Below are 16,410 nucleotides of genomic sequence, written 5' to 3'. Positions count from 1 at the left end.
GCAATGTCAAATCAGCAGCTATAGATAATACTCTGCCAAGGCAGAACCCTGATCCTAGGCCAAGACCACAGATGTATGTGTTAAGCAGGGTTTAATAGGTGTGCATATCTTGGCCTTTTCACTCGAGAATTCTGTGGCCACTATGCATAAACTTCTGTGCAAAACCTCATCTTTCCCACCACACACAATTACATTCAACAGTGCAGTAGAGGGTCTTCTACTTTCTTAACCCTCTGTTGAAGCCCCAGGTACCATAAAAGGTTCACTGTCATAAAGAGATGCTCTGAATCATAAGCCTAAGAGAATTGCTGGAATGAGACAGTCAGAAAGATACCCAGCTCAAACAAACCACAATAGGGCTCTTATACACATTAAACAGATTGACTGAATTTGCTCAACCACAAATAAAAGTTACAACCTGCTTTTTATGATGGCTTTTCGAAACAAATGAACAGAAGCACAGGGTATGTACTTAGTGCCATGAATCTGGACATTTGCCATGAGACAGTGTGTCTTATGAACACATGGATTCACCTGCCCTAACCTGACCCCACATAAAATGTAAATAACCCTGTACAAATGCGGGGTTTTTCGTGTGTTCTTGTTTGGTTTCTGGTGGTGTTATGTGTTTGGTGGGGTTTTTTGTTTTTGTTGGGTTTTTTTTCTGCTGTTGCTGTGGTTCTGTGGTTTTTTTTTTTTTTGGGGGGGGGTGTTTTTTTTTTGCTTTGGTTTTGTTTTTGTTGGGGGGGTGAGGGTGGTGCTGTTTTTGTTTGTTGTGGGGTTTTTTTTCCTGTCCCTTCTGTATACTTATTATAAATACAGCCTACAGCCACTAGGTTCCTAACAAGGATGTTTCAGTGATAACCCAAAGGAACAATGAATTAATCTGATCACAAACATCTGCAAAACTCTGTGAAAGAAGAAGCCTGTCAAATGAAATTACTTGGAGAAGTAATAGCACCAGATACCAACTAGAAAAAACAAAGTACTTTCGCTAAATGGTTTTTTCCTAGAATTTATTTAATATCTTATATTTTTTATCTACTTAAGCCAACTGATATCAGATGATTCTCATCTGTAGATTGTTTGCAACATAAATACAAGATCAGTAACACACTTCTTTAGGGATTTATGCAGTTTATAGTAGTGACAGGCTCACTTCATTAAAAATGTGAGTTTTTAAATGAATGAAACTCTTGTGTACAAATCGTTACGTAAGAGTTGACATTTCATATACAATTAAGAAGTTTAAATGCTGTTTATCTTTCTAGTATACTGACATGAAAGTGCAGGAAGGATGGAAGACAAATTTCAGTTTTGGATCTTTTATCCTTGACATACCTCCAATGTGTCTCCATCTATTTCTCCTTCTAATTCCAAAGTACTGCCAACAGCATCAGACAAAATTCCTTTCACCAACCCACAGAATCTAAAAAAAGCAATAAATAGCACAGGATCAAAGAAAAACATCCTTTTGGAAGGAGATTAAACAGATTCTTCACAAGGTGGGCTCTGCTTTCAAGCTAATAAACTGACTAGCATGTTCATGTTTTTTTTCATTACTTACTTTCTCCATATTTATCCTGTCTTAAATGAGGAAGAACATCAAATGCACACTGAAAAGCCTAATTATTTATAAAATTATTTTATTTCCTGTAGCAGGACCAAATGCTTATTATTGAAATTGCAAATTAAAATTTTGGTAGATCAAACTCAGATATTTTTGTTGTACTGTTTGATTGAAAGTGCTTAGTATGGCCTTGACTTTAAAAATATAAAAATAAGTTGAGATGCTATAAAAACCAAGCACTGATTTTCAGTGGTTCAAGAAAGTAGTGCTAAATTTGTGACATCACATTGGGTGGTTCTCCTTCTGTCTAGCAATGAGAACTTTATTAATATTACCTTCAGTTTAATTTAAATGTTCCTATGGAGTTTAGTTACAATTGTGATTACTCAGTATTTCTGAAAACCAGATATTGTGGTTTCTAGTCAGGCATCCAGAAGCCAAGAATATAAAAAGTAGTAACATTTTGAAGAACAGAGCTTTGACTCTTTTCATCTAGTTCTCTGGGATGGAAATCCTTAAGTACAAGACCATCTTCTCATGTAGACCCCTGCCTGAGCCACTTGCTTTTTCCAAATTCCATAACAAATGGTTGACAATTATTAAAAGTTATTGTAAAATATTTACATCTCTTTCAATGAATAATAGAGACACATCTTTGTAATGGACTCCTGTTCTGCACTGAATAAGGCATAAAAAATGTGACAATGTTTCATAATACTAATTGCAATGCCAAATTAAGGCTGAGCAGGTAATATTAATTTTGGTGTTTTCTATTGTTTACACGCTGCACTCTACCAAGCTAGCAATTTTCTTCAATCTGACTTTATTCCATGTAACACATAAATATTAATTATTGCAAGAAAAATAAATATACCATCCAACCCCCAATATTAAGTGTATTAACAAACCACTCCTACTTCATTCAGAAGATTTATATGCCAAATATCACTCCCCAGGAAGAATTAGCTCTGTAAAGATTTAGGCATGAAATCCAGTTAGCATGCTTACTGTTTAGAGGCAACACATCATCAGGAAATAACGGAATACAGGCTCAGACAGTAACAGATATCTCTAAAAAAATATAAGCTAGAAATTCCTATTACATCTAGTTGCTCCTACTTAAATCAAACTGAACAGGTACATAAGGGGATCTAAACCAGAGTACCTTACATAACATGGCCAACACAATGCAAATTAAGATAATAGCTATACGTTAGAACAAGCTACTTAGGCCTTTTCTCAGACCTAATGACTTGTTGGTAAACTGATCAGAACCAGCCAACAACTGTAATGGGACATTGCTCTCATCACCTTCTATATCACTGAGTTTAGGTCATTGCTTCTTCCTCGAGCAAAGAGAAGTGAGGAAATAATTAACTAATTAATTTCTCAAACAAAAATATCAGCTTTCAATCTTTACTAAATAAATTATATTTGGGACATAGATCTCACATGAAATACCCACACAAACTGAACTCACCTACTGCACTGGTTTTCTGTGGAAAAGTAAATTTGAAAGTCATCAGAGTTGTCATGAACATAAAGAAAACAACACCGTTCATCAAATTTGGAAATGCTGTAAAATTCATATTAAGAAAATATTATTTTGGATGTACGTATTAGAAGAAATAGAATAAGAAGTCATCGTTTTGTTGTTTTGTTTTGTTTTTTTATTACGAACACTTAGCAAACATCTTTTTCACAGTTAATTAACTCGGAGAGGCAGAATGCAATTATATTTCTCTTCCTTACAACTAGAAGCTTTGAGCTTGCTTGTATATTCTATAATCCTATCTCCAGTTTGATAAATGCTGTTTATTATCATGTTTATAAATGTTTGATAAATAATACTGCTACACTTATAGACTCTTACAAAACTCATAAACTTACTACACTGATAAAGTCTTACAAAACTATTAGTACACATTTATCACAGTACATACTTTTTATAACTGATAAATGTCTCAGGACAACCAATATTTACTCCAAACTACAGCAATAATTCTGACAAAGTGATTATTTATTGCATATCATGTCTTGCCAGTGTCATATATATTCCATCTAAAGGCACTGAAGTGAAAAGTGGAGAGGTCATAAAGCACATCAATATGAAAGTAAACCTAGGAATCAATCTCTTATCATTCCAAGCACTTGTACTTCAGTATTATTCTACATAAATGCCAAGTTGTTATGCTTGTGAAGGTATTGCCATTATCTTTGTGCATTAAATTATATAGTAAAATCTATTAGATTCTTGCCTGATCTGTTTATTCAAACTGTCAGATTTTGCTTAGCCTCTGTTGAGCCAGTTAGTTAAAATAAATGACAACGGACTACATTAAAGTTGCAGAATGCTAGAAGACCAACTTGCTGTAGCATCATTAAGGGCTACATGGACAAACGTTCCAAAAACTCAGAATTTTGTCAGAAGATTTTTTCAGAAATATAGGAAAATACACTACATCAATCTGTAGCTTGGTTCAGGTATGTCGATTTCTAGTGTAGCAAAGGTGGATTAACCTTGGCACAAGAACTGAGCAACAAAGCAAGATGATTCCTCCAGGAGCAAATATAGGATAGAGAAGACAGTATCAAAATAACAGTACTGTATTGTAAACAGTATAACACATGTGGTATATAAGATGAACTGATTAGCATAAATGCAGTTTAGGGGTTTTGACAGAGTATAAGTGAACTGAGACCACTGTTTTGTTACAGGGTGTTTGGGGTTTTGTTTTTGTTATTTTTGTTTGATTGGTCTGGGTTTTTGTTTGTTTGTTTGTTTCTCCACTATAACTAATGCAAAAGTGCAGCAATTGTCACATATGGTTTTGGTGTTGATTTTTTGGGTTTGCTTTGTTTTTCACTAAAACTAATGCAATTTCAAAAGTACAGCAGCTGTCACATACATAGCAAACATCTAATGCTACTAAGTTTAAAAAGATTGCCTCTTTGAGTTTTGTAATTCCTGGAAGTTATTAAGAATCAAAGCAAATTAATTGCTTGCTTATATTTAATTAAAAGTTACCTTTCTCAAAGATTAATTTCTGTGCAATAGATTGACTGATGGTAATTCATATGTTTCAGAAACATTATGCTGAGTTCTGCTCAGCTCCACTGCCCAGAAACTCTCTGCTTTGAGAATTACAGAAGTCATTAGGTATCTGAATTTATGCTTGTACTTGAATCAAAGGTTTTCAAGCACTTAAGCTTAAGCACTCGCTCAAGTGGCCCCAGCCATCTGTGTCCCTAGAAAGGCAGGATCCACCAACGTGGTGTCTCAGGAGCTCAGAGAGAAGGCAGAACTCACATTCCCTGTGTTCACATCTCCTCTGGTTCTCAGCTCCAGCCTGCACAATGCAGAGAGCAGGAATGCCACAGACACACTGCCGGGCCGTACAGACAGGGTTCATTTTGCTTTCTCTCCTGGTGCCCTGTCTCTCACCTTTCTGGCAGGAAAGTAGTCCAACTTGAGATATAGAAGGTAGATTCTAGATGTAGTTATGTATTTTGCAGTTTTTAATACCTAATGTGATTCTTTTCATCCTTTCAGTTCTCAGAACAAACCACTTCTTTCTCTATAATATTCTGATCTTCTTCTGTGCTATTTAATATTCAGACCCATTTACTTGTCACTGACATTTCCATTAATCTAAGTATCACAAAACAGAACTACTTTACCTATTTAAAGGCTAGTCCTTGAGAAACTCCACTAGCACTCTCCTTCCATCTGAAGAAATCTTTCTTTAGCACAAACTATGTCCTTGCCTCATTTAATATTTCTCTAATAATCCAAGGTTTTACCTAATAGATTTCTAGATAGAGCCATATCAGAAGCATTTCTGAATTCCAAACAGAAAATAGAAACCATGGTTTCTTTTTCTGAAAGGAAAACAGACAAATGGTTCTTTTGCTTATGGAAACAAGAAGAGCTAAGGGCTCTTCTTTACTTCTGCCCTCCATATTTTTTAATCCAGAGATGGCAATAACTTCACTGAAAAATTCAGAAAAACATATAAAAAGCAAGTACACAATTGGAAACAGGGAAGTCAGAGAATACACACATCCACACATCCCCGTTAGATGAGTATTCCTATGAGAAATGTACAGCTCTGCCCATATGTGCAAAGGTTAAGTCTTCTGTGTTGACATTTCAAGGCAGGTTGGACAGAACAAGCTTTTATTATAGGCAATGCAGAGCAGAGATTTAAGGCAGAATCCAGATTTCCCACTAAAGAGAACTATAAAGTATAAACAAAAATCCACTTAACTGTTTTCTGACATACTAACCTTATTCCCCTAATGGAAGAAGCTGTAAAATTCCATTCATGAATCTGTTTCTGAAAGAACAAAAATCTGTAATCAACCACTGTTTAACCTTGGTTTACTATTGAAAACAAAGTCACAGCAGGGTAAGAAAAATAAAATTTTTCAAAAATATGTCTTCCTTCCTCCCTCTTTCTCTATTTCTTTCTCTCTCTCTTTTCTTCTCGCTTTCTTCTGCGTCCCCCCCACCAATTTCAAATAAGATTGCTATATATGTAAAGAAAGTCCATACATTGCCATTTTACTTCTTTGAGGAAAAAGGAAGATAAATGGCACAGGGTGGAAGTAAGGGCCACATTTCCTCATGTAAAATTAAATTTGAAGAACAGATCTCAAAGCACAACTCAACAAATATTATATTTTGACTCAAGACATCAATATTTCATATTAATCATGGAGCAGACTGTGCCATACTGTTATTTGGACACAAAGGGTGGTGTGGTTTAATCCCAGCTGGCAACTAAGCCCCACACAGCTGCTCACTCATTGCCCCCCGTGGGATGGGGGAGAGAATCAGAAGGGTAAAAGTGTGAAAACTCATGGGCTGAGATAAGAACCACTTAATAACAGAAACATAATAGTAATAACAACAACAATAATAAATTTGTAATGAAAAGGAAAATAACAAAAAGAGAGAAATAAAACCCAAGAAAGACAAGTGATGTAAATGAAAACAACTGCTCACCACCAACTGACTGATGCTCAGCCAGTCCCTGAGCATTTTAGTTTTATTGCTGAGCATAATGTCACATGGTATTGAATATCCCTTTGGTCAGTTGAGGTCAGCTGTCCCTGCTGCGTCTCCTCCCAATGTTTTGTGCACCCACAGCCTACTCGCTGGTGGGGTGGTGTGAGAAGCAGAAAAGGCCTTGACCCTGTGCAAGCACTGCTCACCAATAACAAAATATCCCTGTGTTATCTACACCGTTTCCAGCACAAATTCGGAACACAGCCCCATACTAGCTACTATGAAGAAAATTAACTCTATCTCAACCCAAACCAGCACAAAGGGAAAGGAAACTTCATACGTCTTCCTAAGAGGTACTGAGGCAACAGCTTTGGCCCAGGGAGCACACTGGAGGCAAAACGAAGATAGGACAGTCTGTGCCTAGGGCCATAGACCTCCATAAACCTCGAGCTAATAGCTGGATCTTGTTTAGCACTGCCAGATATGCAACAAGAAGTTACTCCATAAAGCAAAGCTGTGTCAGACACATTCACTCAAAGCAGTGAACGTTGTCCTGGAAAATAAGTTACAGATCCAGGTAATTATGTGGTTTTCTCTTGCTATAACATGCTTCTTTTCCAGACTTGGCCTCTCTATGTTTTGAGTCTATTCTCCACTTCTATTGTTCTGATACTAAGAAGGGGTGATAAAATACATTCTAGAGTTCAACTCTTTCAATGCGAAACTGAAATTAATTCTCACTTTTAAGAGATTACACTGTCTGTAACTGTGCCTACTCCTTTCCTAATCTCCTGTACCTCATCCAATAATACAAGACACCAAATATTTAACTTCTTGACACTTATTTGTCACAGGCTACCTTTTTTTTTTCCCAGTTTCTAATCTTATAATTGTAAAACTTCAAAATTTCTAAAACATTAAACACAATACTGAGCTTTATCTTTAGCTTTTATCTATCTTTGAGCTGCATCTTAGTAAAAATCACACAATTATAATGAGAACTATTATGAGCAGATGAAATAACTCAAGCACTTCTAAGAGACATGGTCAGAATAAGTGAAATCTCAACAAGAGGTCAAAACCACTTGAGTTGTTGATCTTTTTACTTTCTCTGTAAGAAGTCAACTTTCATAAATGCACAACAGAGATATTGAGGCTTGTACTTCACAGAAATGTAGTTAACTTTAGATTATCTTAAAGTGCTCCAAAATCTCCATGTAAAAAGGTGACTTTAAGCACAAGGAATTAGAATACATGAAATACATCTGGTGACAGTTTTACCATTTCAGTGGGAGAGACATGCCACAAAGAGAGAGATCTCTCATCTGCTTCATTGTTAATTGAAACATATGCAGGCTGATAGACTTTAGTTGGTTCTATCACCAAAACCTGGAGAGAGAGAACATTTTTCTGTAATAAACCAGCAGCTAACAATAGTATCTTCAGATGCTCTGATACAGACAGTCAAGGCCCAAGTAATTTCCAGGGGGAGAGAGCAAGGCAAGACAAGGCAGGAAGAAGCTGTTCTCCTACATACAACAAAACAGTGTTATCATAATTTGTTGTAGGAGATTTTAAAGTATTTCTTATAATGCTTCTAGGGTGGTTGGTTACATGTTCTTTAGAGCAAAGATTTGCAGAATACAGGAGCTTGATGCATGCAATGAAATAACAAGCAGGTAAGTATGTAAGTATTGTGTTTAGTCTTCCAATTCTTGTTATATCCTATCCAGAAACATAAGACATACAAAACTTGTTTGAATATAACATCTTACTGGAAATCTCAGTCCATTAGTTCTTTCTTTCGTTGCCTCAAAAATTATATCTAGCCAGAAAGTCAATCTTTCTTGTCTAGGAGAATGTTCTATGGTGAGTTTCTTGAAACGCTGAATTAACATCAGATTCTGAACTAATGATTTCAAGTACCTAGAATGTATTGAATTAGTGAGTTAACAGAGAGAAAACAAAATTTTACCAGATTCTAAAAGCACTTAACCGACTTATACATCAAAAAAACTCACTGCAAAATTAAATGTACTTTAAAAGCTACCATAATGGAAATTATTCTGTTGATTTTTAGAGATTTCTGAAGAGAACAGCAAGTTTAGTTAAAACCTTAAATCACAAGTTACATGGATGTTCATGAACGTCTTTTTTGCAAATGGGTATAGTTACATGCTAGTTACATGGTGGTTAGACAGGATATTATGAACTAGTAGATGGTGGGAAAGGGAAGCAGCAACTATCTAAACCCAGAAAAGAATGTTTTCACAATCTTTTCACAATTGTTTCACAAGGAATCATCACTAATTTCCAAATTCTTTCCTAGAAAACGTGTTTCAATGGGATTTAAACCCAATAAAAATGGGTAACTTAATTTATCTTCCCCCTCCCTTCCCAAAATAAAATAACAGACTGTAAACTCAGTTACAAATAATCTAAAATGGAAAAATCCAGTTAAGTTATCCAAGCGTCTACAAGATTTTCTCCAGTTACATATTTTGCCATTGTTGGGTACTTGAGCTACAGTCTTCTATCACATACCATACTGGAGGTTTCAGCTTAAAAAGTTTCTCTGCTGCTTGTACTGCTTTACCAATATCATTAGCCAGCATGCTCACACTGAAGAACTGTCCCACATCCCAGTAATTGTTCATTTTTTCTAGGCTTCCTTTTCTTCCCAATAAACTGTTTAACCGTACACCTGTAAAATTTCAATTAAAAATCACATTTTTCTATCAGTAAAGAACTAGTAAGTGTTTTTTTATGGGTAAGTTTATCAGTAAAAGACTAATAAGACTTGATTAAGCATAACTGATAAAACTAAAGGGAGCAATTTTTCCACAGAAAAAATATTGCCCAGCACAATGGCTGTGTCTACAAATAACATCCCCAATACAGTTCAGACAGTCAGAACTACCACAAATATGTGTTTCAGACAGGATCTGAGTCCAAATATAATTTTCAACTATTTTCTTTCTAGGAAGAACTGTTTATCTGCTTCTATCATACTATTTTTTATAAATGTACAGTGGCGGGGTTTGGTTATCATCTACATGGAAGATCTGAATCTAGGTAGACAATCAGTTATTGTCCTGCTAGATCCTTCCAGGCAATACTTCCTGTGGATCTCGCAGTTCATGGACAACAGAAACCCTGTGGATACCTCCCTGGCATCCCTGAGGAGGGCTGGGCCACCATGTCACTTCTGTCTTTGTCCCCTGTTGGCGATGCAATGGGATAATCTCTGTGGTGCAGTAAAGGCAGTTTACAGATTATGCTAGTCGGTCCTTCCTTGTTCCTCTCCCATCTCTGGGATCCTTTAGTTGGGCCAAGTTACTAGAAAGCTCCTCTGAGGCAACAAGGAGAGAAATGGTCCTTCAAGATCCCTATGTTTTAGACTGCCATCCAAGACTTGTCAGCTAAAAACCCTGAGCCACCTTTCTGTCTATGCAACCCAACACTATAAGAATTTTGATTTCTTCATAGAGAGACAGGCAGAAAACTTGTCTGTGGCACTGTGTGTGGATATTTACCTATTTTTCGCAGTTCAATTGAGCTTTCAAACTGTTGTCCTGCAACAAGTAGCAAAACTGCAAGGTTAATTCCAGAATACAGAGTTGACTGTAGTTCAAATCCTTTCCGATACCTGCAGAGAAGAGTCAAGAGTTCACATTTTGCTGTATAAAAGAACTGAAATACTGAAAGGTTTTGGTAGGTGTTTAAGCTATTAATTTACAGTAAAGACTACTATAGCTAGTTGGTACCAATGGCACTCTTTGCAAAGAGCACTTGAAAGAAAGTAGCTTTTTGTCTTACAAAGATAAACAACTGCAAAACCTTAATGTAGTTTTGTGAAAACACAACTTAAACTGGTTACCGCAAAACTCTTAAATGCAATAGAACATAATTTTAATGTACTATTTACATGAGAGAAGCAATGAAAATATTGGCCTTTAGTGCAAGTTTTACAGATAGGATCCAATTCAAGCCCTTTGTTTTAAAGCTTCACGTTCATTAAAGGTAACTGAGACACAGCTGACAAAGGCTGCATGTGTGCCACTAGCTGGAGCAGAATAAAGAAACCTGTAAGTTCCCTGCTACTCACGTTGCACTGACTATGTTGAGATAATTTGGGGGGAAAAATCAGAAAGATGAGAGATATAGAGAGAGGTATTTTAACAGTTACAATACAAGCCACGCATCGCTAACGTTATTGCACTCCGCACTAGTTTGTATAATTGTACAAAAATATATGTGTCAACAGTATGTCAGTGAGAGCCTGTGTGCACGTGCATGCCTTATTGTCTTAAGAAGATTCATAATGCAATTTATCAATATTTTTCTTATATACAGTAGATCATTGCATTTCCCAGGAATCAAAGGCGGAAACCATCCCTGCACAGAGCACCAATATAACTCCTATGACCTGACTTAGACTTCATTTTGGCCTTGAAGCAGATAAAATGTTTATTTTCTCTACAAAGAGGTGAGTGTCTCCCCCAATAAACTATCATAAATATGGAATGATATATATAGTCTATAAAGCAAGAAACACATATCCAAAGACCTTCTGCTCAGTAAACCAATTACACAAACAGGACCCTGAAAAAAAGAACAAGTAGAACATTTGGTTTCCCACTTCTCACAGCCCCAATTTTCATAACCAGAATGAAAGTCTGAAAAAGTTTTTAAATACAGATTTTTGTTGCTGTTTTCTGTTACCATTCAATGGCATGATCTCGACTATCGGTGTCTTTACAGTCAGAATCAAGAAACATATCCTTGTAGATCCTCCCACATAAGCAAAACATATCTGGAGCAGGGTGATCACATGTCTGCAGGACTTGAAGCATAACTTGTAGTGCCTTCTCCCTGTCACCTGCATTATTTCTTCTGAAATCAAATACAGAGAATAAAATAAATGAGTTCAGATCTGAAACAGTAACTGCAAAATGGTGGAATAACATTACCCCCCACCTATCTCACAACCCATCCATCGTAACTAAAACCAGAATTCATTTTATTTACACTGACATCTGATTGTTGGTTGATTGATAAAAAACAAATATATTCTCCTGTCATGGGAATCTGCCTCTGGACTCACATAAGAGCTGATTTAAGCCTCACAACTCCTCTATGAAAAAAATCTGTCATCTCACTCGATTCCTCCGTGTATAAGTAGACAGACTCTGCACATCCTGCAATGAGAAAGTGCTTGTTTGGTGTTCATTCCTGACAATACTTATACCAAACTGGCCATTTTCAGCATTCAAGCTGACAGCTCATTCAGCTACGCCCAAGATTTGTAATCCGGAATCCAGAGGATCCAGAGCCAATACCAGGCAGTACTGACTAAGTACAGGAGGAGCCAGGTCAATCTTATTTCGGCCAAAGAACAATGGATTTCAATATATGAGACCTTTGAGCTACAACAACAACAAAAGGGCAAAACCAAACTATATTTATTTCTTAGTTAAAATTCTTCATATTAGAGAAAAATTTGAATGAACAGCTGTCATAAAGATTCTTTTGCCAAATATTTAATGACCGTATCAGTAAAAAACCAAACAAACAAAACCCAAACCTGTAATTAAGTAACACTTCAGTTCCTTATTATTAAACATCCAAATTTTTGTCTCCTTTTACCTTGTTGTTTTTGTAAGTTTAGAATTCCCTATTTATTGTGAAAAGTCACTTTGAACAAACAAAAATGTTTATTTGCAAGAGTAATGCAAACACAGCTTAGGAGTTTAATAGCTTCTTCAAGACAACTTTTAATCACTGGAGAGATTTAAAATATTTACTAACCCCTTTTCAGATCTGTTTACCACTTTTTGATCCCTTCCTAGGTATCCAGGAACTGGCTTACACATACTGTGATTACTTTGTCAGCAGTACCAGTAGCAGGTAACGGTTTCTGGTAAATTTATTATTTGCATGCTCTGAAAGGACTAATATTTACTGCAAAGCGGTTTAGTTCCTTAGGTAACCAGCTGATGCAATAAGACCAATTACAACACATCTGTAGCAAAATTCAGGCTTCTGTGCATGTTAGGTGACAGAGAACACCTAATAAGATTAAAGAGATTTGTAGCTAGTTGTGCAGGCTTTATCCTGCCTTTGATGTCACTGGCAGAGAGTAAACTTTCACAGCAAGTACTTGCATATTTTAAAAAGCATTTTTTCGTCAGATTGACTGTTATTCTGAAGTTAATACTGGTCTTCTCTTTTTCAGTTTTACAAGAAATAAACAGAAGTTTAAAAGTGTGAGGGTAAGTTCATTGCACAAGTCAGCATGCTCTAACCAAACCTGTTCTGAAGTAACCAGATTATCTCAGTAATAGTACCTACGTTTCTCTGTTGTCAATATGAACACAGAGAAAGTTCAGTCAGAGCTCAGAACAAAATTAGACCCTAAAATATAAGCCCAACAGCTCCCAGGTCACATGTAACGAGGTCACAGAAGTCGTAATGTGTTCAGGTTTTTGCTGAAAACACAAGAAGTGCACAACTAATACTTAGAGCACTTTGGCATGGAAAGGAAAACGTAAAAAAATTGCTGCTTCCCAGACAAGAGAAACTTTGACTCAAGTCTGCCTTGTTTGAAAACAGGTTAAACATTAATGATAATATAAAGAAGTGCTATGTACTGATTGCAAAAGCATAAAGCAAAACTGCTTAAAATAGGACACTGTGCAGATTAACACTCTGGACATCAAAGGATGAACCTGTACACATCAAATAGAATACCAGGAGCATTTCAAAGCACCAAACCCTAAACAAACAGTGTACTAGAGGACTCAAAGTAAAATTAAAGGTTTCTATCTCTTATAAGGAGGAAAAAAAAAATTAAATCTATTAAAATAAACAAAATCTAGCACTTGGCAATTATACATTAATCTAACAGGATATTATTAAACAAAAAACAGTTTATATAGCTTCATATTAAACTCTGTTTCTCACAGCAGCAGTATGTGATTCCCATTGGGCAATACAAACCCAACATACCATTCATAATGATCTACAAATTTGGGAACAGTTATCGCCTTCTAAAGCAACCCTCAAACAAGAAGGAGAAAAACAAAACAAAACACCCAAGCAAACAAAAGAATCCCAACAAAACAAAAATCACAAAACCAACAAACAAAAAAGCAACAAAGAAATAAAAAATGAAACCAACCAAACAACAACAAAATAAAAACAACAACAAACAAACAAAACCCACACACCACCAAACAGAATAATCACATAATTTAGGCTACAAGCAGCTTCGCTAAATCAATATGAAAATATACTCTTGGATAATATGCAGAACCTGCTATGCTGGACCAAGACAGATTTCATCTCCTTCTTCATACCCCATACTTTGCCAGATCTGCATGTTTGACAGCTTATAATTTGTTTCAAGGTGTCTTGAAACAGGTCTGTAGTGTTACCAATACAGCAAAAGGGTTTGCCTCAAACGCTCAAAGCTGTAGCACTGGCTTCTATTTTTCTTACCCAATATCAAATATATTGGCTTCCACACCCTCCTCAGGCACCATTTAAAGCCACACTAGAACAAATCACAAAGGTGGGGGTTGGAAGGGACTTCTGGACGTCGTGTAATAGAATCTCCTTCTCAGAGCAGGCCCATCTCCCAACACCAGACCATGGTAGCCTTGGCTTTGCCTGAAAAGCTGAATCTATTAAACCTCTGAGGATGGAGACACCACAGCCTCTTGGAACAGGGAAAGCTGAAGTACTGTATGTTATGTTATGAGGAGGAAGGCAGAAATATTCTCTTCAGGGAGTAAACTGGTACACTAGGTGAGACTGATTCTGCAAAGCAAATCCCCTGAATATGAAGTTTTATAAGCCAGAGCAGAATCTTAACAGGCTACTGCAGAAAGGACCCTACCAGTTCATTTTACTGCTCCTTGGTACAGGCCAGCTTGCATTGAAATACAGATGTTCTTCACGGTATCACACAAAGTCGCTTTGGGAATGAAATGAAATTTTGAAATAGGTATTTTTCATCGGCACTCTTCAACATACACTCCATCAGCTTTTTCGCATCTGGGATAAGATGCATCCTAGCTTACACAAGCCTGCATACACATGAAGGTAAAATGAGTTACTCTTCCTTGTTAGTCTGGGTTTGGAGGGAGCAGTTTTGAAAATCACTAATCACGACATGAAAATTCTTTCAATTCTTTTACCTTTACAATATATATTTTATTGGTAAATGAGCTAGGAAAAAAAAAAATAAAAGAAAAGAACACTACTCCAATTGATTTAGAAACTATATTAAAACAAAGCATGTGTCTTGGGAGAGCTGTTAATAATACTATTTTTTTCCCCACTGTTTTCTTTGTTAGCACATTTTAGTTCTCTCCCTACAAACCTTGACTCACAAAATTTTGCACAGAAACCAAACAGAGAAAATCAGTCTAAATTATGTGAACACAATAACTGCAAAAGCTACAACCAGGGAGGAAAGAGATCTTCAAGTTACTTCTAAATACTAGGGCAATTATGAAAATATCCTAGTGCTCAATACAACACTGCCAAGATTCTAACACAAGCAAAATTCTAGGAATTAAAAGGAAATGGACAGAGAGTGAAAATTTAAAACACCAGGATGCATTTTTACAAATACCCAGCACACTAATCTTAAGTATTGTGTACAGTTTTAGGCTGTATTTGAAAAAAAAGAAAGTAAACTATTAGGATTAGGAAAAAAAAAATCAAAGGGAGTAAAGAACAATCAATAGTATAGAATGATTTCTGCATGAAGAAAGCTTGAATAAACTAAGGCTTTTCAGGCAGAAATGACTGTATAGAGATTCTTTTTTTTTCTAAAAAAATGTTGTCCTGTAGGACTTTATAGTCTTTAATCAATTCCTGTAAATTAGTCTCAATGTTCTGTTGCCAGTTTAGTTTTGCATCCTCCAGAAACTGCTCAATGTTTTGTTTTCCAGTTTGCTAATTTGCTTGTTGCAGCGTTGCCACAGTCTATCATGTTTCTTTATCACAAAAGCTTCTCACTGCCCTGTCTACACAAGCCTCTTATCTATTTCCCTGTCCTGCCTAACTATCCACTCCTCCTTTACCCCTCTGAATCATTCTGTAGGGCTGCAAACCTGATGGAAACAGCTTAGCACATAAGAAAAATATTTTTTTAAGCATCTGCATATAAACATGTGTTCTGAACAAAGATAATTAAGATATGATCAAGTTACAGTGCAACATCAGTTTTGTATCACATTCTAATTTGTTGCTCTCTACTCCATCTCGCTTTCATATTTTCTCTTAACCCAGGGTTGGAGTTGGACATTCTTATTCATAAGGATACTCAACTCAAACACTTTCTCCTGAAGCCAAGGCACATGTTGCAAAATGAAGCAATATTGCTTCTTCTAAAAAGCACGACACGTTTAAAAAATTTTTGCTATGATAGGATTTTTTTCTGTCCCTCCACACCCCATCCCCACTTCTCCACACTCTCCCTCTCAGAAAAAAGCTGCTGTTCCATAACTTGGCAACTTCAGCCACCAGAATTGTGGCTTGGATTTAGAAGTCCAGAGGTGCTTGATGCTGCTGAGACATGTTTGCTTGTTCCAGTGGGGGAACAGCTACATCACCAAGCAGTAAGCCCTAAAGGACACGCTCATGCTCTCTCCTTGTGGTGTACTCACAGCATCCTCCTCAGCTATTGATATTTAAGGGACCTGAGATATTCTCAGACTAAAAATTAGCAAACTGCTAATGGCAGCAGAAACACCCCATCTACAAATCAGTCCTGTCCCCATCCACCACCTCCCACAGTTCTCTAGGCCTC

General features: G+C 36.4%; 1 protein-coding gene across 3 annotated transcripts in view; it reads right to left on the bottom strand.

The window, feature by feature from the left end:
* MAP3K15 (mitogen-activated protein kinase kinase kinase 15) overlaps positions 1–16,410 on the bottom strand; it is an 86,583-nt gene that overhangs the window by 22,605 nt on the left and 47,568 nt on the right. For all 3 annotated transcript variants that reach the window (XR_010651548.2, XM_065840813.2, XM_071812520.1), the window contains 8 exons: positions 11,310–11,480; positions 10,121–10,233; positions 9,129–9,288; positions 8,360–8,510; positions 7,866–7,973; positions 5,861–5,910; positions 3,051–3,146; positions 1,342–1,429 (listed from right to left, as the gene is read on the bottom strand). Coding sequence is in view for 2 of the 3 variants with exons in the window: in XM_065840813.2 (XP_065696885.1) it covers positions 1,342–1,429; positions 3,051–3,146; positions 5,861–5,910; positions 7,866–7,973; positions 8,360–8,510; positions 9,129–9,288; positions 10,121–10,233; positions 11,310–11,480 (937 nt within the window). In the remaining variant the exon portion in view is untranslated. The remainder of the gene's footprint in view (positions 1–1,341; positions 1,430–3,050; positions 3,147–5,860; positions 5,911–7,865; positions 7,974–8,359; positions 8,511–9,128; positions 9,289–10,120; positions 10,234–11,309; positions 11,481–16,410) is intronic.

Source organism: Patagioenas fasciata, chromosome 1 (genome assembly GCF_037038585.1).
Source record: "Patagioenas fasciata isolate bPatFas1 chromosome 1, bPatFas1.hap1, whole genome shotgun sequence".
In the NCBI taxonomy this organism is placed as follows: Eukaryota; Metazoa; Chordata; class Aves; order Columbiformes; family Columbidae; genus Patagioenas; species Patagioenas fasciata.
This window is presented reverse-complemented; position numbering and strand designations above follow the sequence as displayed.